Genomic DNA, 8,149 nt, shown 5'->3' with positions numbered 1-8,149 from the left:
TTTTTCAACTGTGGTTCCATTTGTAATTTTTCATTCACCCTGACTTTTTTTAAAATTTATTTTTAATTTTCAGCATAACAGTATTCATTATTTTTGCACCACACCCAGTGCTCCATTCAATCCGTGCCCTCCTTATTACCCACCACCTGGTACCCCGACCTCCCAGCCCCCGGCCCTTCAAAACCCTCAGATTGTTTTTTAGAGTCCATAGTCTCTCATGGTTCACCTCCCCTTCCAATTTCCCCCAACTCCCTTCTCCTCTCTATTTCCCCATGTCCTCCATGCTATTTGTTATGCTCCACAAATAAGTGAAACCATGTGATAATTGGCTCTTTCTGCTTGAATTATTTCACTCAGCATAATCTCTTCCAGTCCCGTCCATGTTGCTACAAAAGTTGGGTATTTGTCCTTTCTGATGGAGGCATAATACTCCATAGTGTATATGGACCACATCTTCCTTATCCATTCATCCGTTGAAGGGCATCTTGGTTCTTTCCACAGTTTGGCGACCGCGACCATTGCTGCTATAAACATTGGGGTACAGATGGCCCTTCTTTTCACTACATCTGTATCTTTGGGGTAAATACCTCGTAGTGCAATGGCAGGGTCATAGGGAAGTTCTATTTTTAATTTCTTGAGGAATCTCCACACTGTTTGATAGTCCCACTTGCAATCTCAAAAAGAGCAGAAAAAAATCCTACTAATCATTTTAGAATTATGAGCCTCTAAAAAAATAATGAGACTGTAAAAATGTTAAAACATTTTGGTTAACCACATGATAATCGTATACATGTGCATGTTTAATGGGAGCTCAGATCCATTCCAAATGTGCCAATAAGCTGGCTAGTGTTTTTGTTTCTTCTCTAGTCTTGAAAGAGTGGTTATTTTAGTTTCTCAAGTATGACACCAGGATTAGAAGATCTATGCTTGATGGAGCTAAGAATGATAATGCAGGAGCACTAAATAAATATTTGTTAACTGAATGAATGATTATGTTCACATATGACAATTTATTGGGAAAGTTAAAGATTCTATTAGAAATTTGGAGTGACTTTGAAGAATGTAAAGTCAAAAGGGTCTTTTAGGAATTTGAGGAGAATTTGTTGAATATAGACTCAAATGACATAATGGTAATAGACAGAAAATAGCTGAAATGGGATTTTAAGTTACTCTTTCATTATTCTATACAGTAATGTCTTAGAGAGAGAAAGAATGATATATATCAATACCAAATATATAGTCCAGTTTTTATTCAATAGAAAAGATATGAAAGAGTGTCTGAGAAAAGGTGAAAATACATTTGAACCTGAACCAGTGTCTCTTCAAGTATTTTACACACACACACACACACACACACACACACATAAATTAGTATATACTCACATTTAAAAGTCTTTTTAATGAATTTTACTTCCTGAAACTACCTATATTTAACATCATTAGTGTGTTTTAAAAAAGAGTAACTCTAAACTTTAGTATTTGTTGAGTAAGGGCCATCAGAAATAGAGGGGTATGATATTGACATATAATACAAGTTTTCCTGATCCTTGATTAAGTTTTTCCTTTACCTGGATGGGACTGGAGGAGATTATGCTGAGTAAAATATATCAAGAAGAGAGAGTCAATTATCATATGGTTTCACTTACTTGTGGAGCATAAGGAATAGCATGGAGGAAATTAGGAAAAGGAACAGAAAACTAAATTGGAGGAAATTGGAGAGGGAGATAAACCATGAAAGACTGTGGACTCTGAGAAACAAACTAAGGGTTTTGGAGGGGAAAGGTGGGAGATTGGGTGAGCCCGGTTGTGGGTATTAAGGAAGGCATATATTGCATGGAGCACTGGCTGTGGTACATAAACAATGAATCGTGGAACACTGAAAAAATAAAAGAAAATAATAAAAAGTTTTTCCCTTACATATTCTCTCCTGGTAGTGATCAGCCCCTGTGCATATGATGGAGACAAACAAGACGTGGGTGACCGGGTTCATTCTCACAGGACTTACAGATCTTCCAGGGCTGCAGGCACCCCTGTTCCTGGTGTTCTTGGTCATCTACCTCATCACCATGGTGGGCAACCTCGGACTGATTCTTCTCATCTGGAAGCACCCCCATCTTCACACCCCCATGTACTTACTCCTTGGCAGTTTGGCCTTTGCAGATGCTTGTTCCTCATCCTCTGTGACTCCCAGGATGCTTGTCAATATCTTAGACAAAAGTCAAATGATATCCCTCTTTGAGTGCATGGCCCAGTATTATTTTTTTGGTTCCAGTGCCACCACAGAATGTTTCCTCCTGGTAGTGATGGCCTATGACCGCTATGCAGCCATATGCAACCCTTTAATTTATCCAGTGGTGATGTCCAACAGGCTCTGTACTTGGTTGATAAGTTTGTCTTATGTAATTGGTTTTCTGCATCCCACAATTCATGTAGGGTTATTATTTAGATTAACTTTCTGCAGGTCCAATATAATACCTCATTTCTACTGTGAAATTTTGCTGCTATATATAATTTCTTGCACTGACCCATCTATTAATGCACTGGTGGTTTTCATTTTTGCTGCTTTTATACAAGCCTTTACTTTTATGACCATCATAGTGTCTTATACCTGTGTCCTCTTTGCCATCCTGAAAAAGAAGTCCAAAAAGGGCAGGAGTAAAGCCTTCTCCACGTGCAGTGCCCACCTGCTCTCTGTTTCCTTGTTCTATGGCACTCTCTTCTTCATGTATGTGCGTCCTGGGTCTGGCCCAGATCAATATCAGGATAAAATGTATTCACTGTTCTACACGATTATCATCCCTCTGCTCAACCCCTTTATTTATAGCCTAAGAAATAAGGAAGTTTTAGGGGCACTGAGAAAAATTATAAAGAAATAAATATTTCTCAGGAAAACTTTCATTATTCCTTAGATTTTATTCTGTTTAAATAAAGCATGGGGGGTGCCTGGGCGGCTCAGTGGGTTAAAGCCTTTGCCTTCGGCTCAGGTGACGATCCCAGGGTCCTGGGTTCGAGCTCCACATCGGAGTCTCTGCTCTGCAGGGAGCCTGCTTCCTCCTCCTCTCTCTCTCTGCCTGCCTCTCTGCCTACTTGTGATCTCTGTCCGTCAAATAAATAAATAAAATCTTAAAAAAACATAAAGCATGGGTCCTTGGGTTTAGCACATAGTAGGGCCTTAATATACTTGTTAAATGAATGAATAAAAAATTCAGTAGATAGACTTATTTTCATCCTAAGTTCTTGTGATCATCAAAATAATTAATGAGCATGGTAAAGACAGGTTCCATTTACTTTGTGCTCTTATTGTTTATAATCCATCCTCAAGGATAAAAATGAATATCCAAATTATTATATCTTTGTAACTTTAATGAGCTTTGTGTTTCCAGATACACACATTTTAAAACTTTTTGAACTTATATCCTTTTTTTTTTTTTTAATTTTAGAGGGAGAAAGAACATGAGTGGGGAAACAGGCAGAGCAAGAGAAGAGAAGACTCTTTGCTGAGCATGGGGTCCAAAGCAGGGCTTAATACCATGATGCTGGGATCATGAACTGAGCAAAGATCAAGAGTTGGACACCCAGCCAACTGAGCCACCCAGGTGGCCTTGAACTTCTATTCTTTTATAGGAAGAATTAGCTTGTGTAAATCCTCTGTTTAGAAACTACTCATGCCCTCCTAGATAATTCTTGAACAAGTAATTTTCAAGAGTTTGTAGGTATAAATATCTTTGATAGATGTTTATAATGATGCAAACACTATATATGCCAAAGTAATACTGTTAGACTAAAGATGACAACATATATTCCTCATTTAACATGCATATATCTAGAAGGTTTATAAGTAATTTTGAAAATTAACTTATATTTGCATTGTATTCATTGAAAGATACAACACTTTAGCAATTAAATACTTAAAATAATTACTTCCTGCAATATAATGAATAATTCTGAGCCCTTTAAAAATTTCTACTTTTTAATTTATTGAATAATTTCACCAGGCACCTTCTTTCCAGCACTAATATACCAGTTGAATACAAATCTCCCCACCTCTCCCGCCCCCGGAATTGACAACAACCTGAAATAGCAGGTGTGCTTGATCATCTTGTAATTATGTAACTTAAACCATTTTTTTTTTCCTTACAAAAGTCTTCTGTGTTTTCTGTCTGGCTTTCTGACTTTATTACATACAGACTTGTGAATACTGTAGTGAAAAATAAGAAAAGATATCCCCATACTCATGACACATCCCTATTATTTTGATTTGAGGATAGACACAATTTGTTGTCTCATGGAACAGCAAAGCTGGCTGTGGGGCTGACTGGCTTCAGCACTGTGTGTTTGGGGCTCAGTTTCCTCAGACTCTGCTCTTCTCACTGCATCCGAGCCCTGCTTCTGTTGTGTGGGCTCATTCGAACCATGTTGCTCTCTGTGAGTGCCAAGTCTCTGTTAACTTTCTGTCATCACCTCTTTACACTCCAAGAGCAGCGGCAAAACTTTCTCTTTTTCTCCCTCTATGTGTAATGTAGACTGTTTTAGGTGTTGGCTGTGTGTAATTGTTATCTGTCTATATATGTCAATATATGTCAAAGTCTTCTTTATTTTTTCAAGCAACACTGTTACTAAGGTGGGGTGTAATCCAGTAGCAAATTGTTACATTCTCTATGTTTTTGTCAGCACAGGTGATATATAGCTGAAATGTCATCTTCACAGTTACCCTGGAGAAACAACCACAGAAGTTCCATAGTTCTTGGGGATAAATTTCTTGCAAATATTAAACCATGCAATTTAAATATCCCATTTTAGGGACACCTGGGTAGCTTAGTCAGTTAAGCAACTGCCTTCAGCTCAGGTCATGATCCCAGGGTCCTGGGATTGAGTCCCACAGGCAGGCTCCCTGCTGAGCAGAGAGCCTGCTTCTCCATCTCCTTTTGCTGTTCCCCCTGCTTGTGCTTGCTCTCTCTGACAAATAGAGTCTTTAAAATAAATAAATAAAGATCCCATTTTATGTTTCTTTTTATGGCATTTAAAGTTGGAAAAAGCTAGTTCTTGACTGTTCAGGGATTCTTTAAGTGGAGACTATCTAAATTTATTTATTTCCTTCTTTTCACTAGGGATATACCAGGTTTGGTGATCTCACCTCTTCTCGTTTTCTTCTATGATTAGAGGGTCTTATACTTGCTACTCTGATACAAGGAGGACACGTCCTAGAAGGGGACAAGTTTACCTCTTCTGGCTCTCGGAGGTTACAGGCAACAGTAGAGGAGAAATGAGACAGGTCGTTTTTAATTTCCCCCTCTAGACAGGACTGGTATTTGGAAGGCAGGGAGGCAAATTAATAGTATGAGGTATTGTATTCTCTATTGTTGTTAACAAATAACCATGAATAGTGGCTTTAAAAATATATACACGTATTATATTAGTTCTGTTGTGCAGAAGTCTGACATGAATTTCACTAGACTAAAATCAAAGTGTTAGCAGGGTGAATTTTTTTCTGGAAGGTTTGGGTAAGACTTTGCTTCTTCCCCTTTTCTGACTTTGAGAAGTTGTCTACTTCATTTGGCTCATGGGCCCCTTCTTGCAACTTCAAAGCCAGCAAGGTTGCATCTCTTGGTACCTGCCTTTTGCTGTCACAGTTTCCTTAGACCCTCATTCTTCCCCCTCCCCCTTCCACTTTAAGGACCTTTGTGATTACATTAGACCTTTCCAGATAATTCAGGAAAATCTCTTTATTTCAAGGTCAGCTGATGAGCAACTGTCATTCTGTCTACAGCCTTCATTCTTCCTTTTTTTTTTTTTAAGATTTTATTTATTTATTTGACACAGAGAGAAAGATCACAAGTAGGCAGTGAGGCAGGCAGAGAGAGAGAGGGAAGCAGGCACCCTGCTGAGCAGAGAGCCTGATGTGGGGCTCGATCCCAGGACCCTGAGATCATGACCCAAACAAAAGACAGAGGCTTAACCCACTGAGCCACTCAGGCACCCCCCATTCTTCCTTTTCATACAACCTAACGTATTTTCAGGTTCATGTCACTGATGGCTGTTATTTTGCCTATCATAAGTAGCCTTAGAAGAGAAGAACTTTTGCCCAGATTCCCATTTCAGTCACTGGAAAAAAAAAAAACCATTTCTCACTGTGTTCCTTCCATATGTACCTACATCACAATGAACTTTGTCCTGCAGAGTGTGCAGGCCAGACAGCCTTGACATTTTGTTTTGGAGGATGCTTCCCCTTACTGCATTGCATGGCCAACACCTGGAAATTCCTGCAGTGTTTGAGGGTGGCTGAGAGACTTACTCCTCAAAAGTGACTGTAGAGGACGGGCTGGGGCATGTAGAGAGAGGGTATAAAAGAGGAGCTAAGGGGTTACCAGACCAAAGAAAGCTGGGAGAGGCAGAAAGCCTTTCAGGATAGACAAGCCCTATTCCATTTAAGAGACCAGATCACAAGTTCCAACGGACTTTGGCGCAAAAGCTGAAAACACGAACAGTCCACAAGAGTGTGAGGATATTAGTAGGACAAAACATTTTAGGGACCGTCTTTCTACTTCCAACATTTCACATGGTACTTCCCCATGCCCATATTTTCATATACCATCTCAGAGACAAAGATGGAAAAGATTTAAATTAATTTCTTTTCTGCCATGTAGAATGTAGTGGATATTGCTGTACCTATTCCATGGATTGCTCAACAAATTATTGACTAGAATCATAGATCTAGGTCATCTCCAGGCTGAAGACATCACCTCATGACAGAAAGAATGGGAGGTAGCAAGATGAGGGACAAGGAATTAAATCACCTTCTTGGACTCTGAATTTTTGAGACTCTCTTTTTTCTGAGAACAGATCAATTCCAACAGTGATAACTCAGTTTAGAGAGATAGCCTGGGATATATTTGTGAAGACCAGATGTGGGAGGACATGACCGGAGTCTCTAGTCAAGTGTGAAAAAGAACTTGAAGCTTGTCAGGCAGCAGCCAAAGCCAGTGTGGGAAATCCTGTGAAATTAGCAAGTGAAGTCATAGTAATCTTCCAACAATCAGCTCTTCCAGTACCTGTTTTCACTCAAGCCAGACAGGTATGGCAGAGATGGGGCTACAAATTGGGAGTAGGAATGAGCATGTAGGAGAGGAGAACTCACAGAGAAATTGGGGTTGGGGTGACATTATACACTTTCTGACATCTTATCAGAGACAACTGCTAAATCTCCAGATATTTCAGACCCACCCTGTATCTATGCCTACACAAGGGTAGACTTGCTGGCCACATAGTGAGATCCCTGGAATAGAGACAGACTGAACACTGGGGTTGGGGACAGCTGCTGAACATCCAATATCCAGTTTAACTCAGCAAAATGTTGTTGATCTGTAACATAGTCAGAAAATCAGATTAAGGACAGAGGTCTTCTTGCGGTGGATAGATCCCTCAAAAAAAAGTAAGTCTTTTGAGTGGCGTAAAGTTTAGTAAGAAGAGAATGTAATGGGTTAGGAGGACAGAAGGAATATTTATTTGGGGGATGTTTTGTAGAGCACAGGCTGGTTCATTTATATTGACAATATTATGTTGATAAAGACTGGATATTGTGCAAAGTTCATGTTCTCCAGAGGATGACAGATAAATCTTATAAAAATTGCATATTGTCAATGTGTAATTATAACATGTGCCAAAATACTAAAAAATTTCTTGGTTTCCAGACACAGAACAGCTACACCTGGATTTGATGGAGAGGCCAGAGTATCAACTGGAGATTCTAGCTTTTTCTTAGATTACAGGCTAGATGGTAATTGGATTTGACTCCCTTGGGAAGATGTTGAAAGTACTGTCTACAGGGGAAGGAGGGCAAAACAGGTAAATGAGAATCAGAAACTATAGTCAAATCAGGAGAAGAAACTGTTAGGTGACCTCCAAATCTATTTTCTTTTTATCCTGGACACACAGACCCCCTTTTCAGTTGACTATAGTGATATGATTGAGTTTAGGATTGAAAGTGATGTATATCACTTACATTTCTGGGTCATAAGAACCTCACATTTGGAATCCCCTTGAACTTCCCCGTTTTAGCTTGATCCAAATGGAAACACAAACCCTGAAGGAAATCATATGTGGAAAATGCTTGAGTGACAAGTTGGAAAGAGTTTGCTACTCTGAATCATCA

The 8,149-nt window shown here is 39.3% G+C and overlaps 1 protein-coding gene across 1 annotated transcript; it reads left to right on the top strand.

Moving 5' to 3' along the window:
- The first annotated feature begins 1,952 nt into the window (after window positions 1-1,952).
- On the top strand, window positions 1,953-2,876 carry LOC116567144 (olfactory receptor 5AC1-like). Its single transcript, XM_032302035.1, has one exon. It carries the CDS (start codon window positions 1,953-1,955, stop codon window positions 2,874-2,876), a length of 924 nt encoding a protein of 307 aa, XP_032157926.1.
- The last annotated feature ends 5,273 nt before the right edge of the window (window positions 2,877-8,149 follow it).

Source organism: Mustela erminea, chromosome 1 (genome assembly GCF_009829155.1).
Source record: "Mustela erminea isolate mMusErm1 chromosome 1, mMusErm1.Pri, whole genome shotgun sequence".
Lineage (NCBI taxonomy): Eukaryota > Metazoa > Chordata > Mammalia > Carnivora > Mustelidae > Mustela > Mustela erminea.
Note: the sequence above shows the minus strand (reverse complement) of the source record. Positions and strands in the feature narration are given on the sequence as shown.

Coding starts and splice junctions, on each gene's coding strand:
- LOC116567144 (XM_032302035.1), top strand. CDS start 1,953: ATGATGGAGACAAACAAGACGTGGGTGACCGGGTTCATTCTCACAGGA.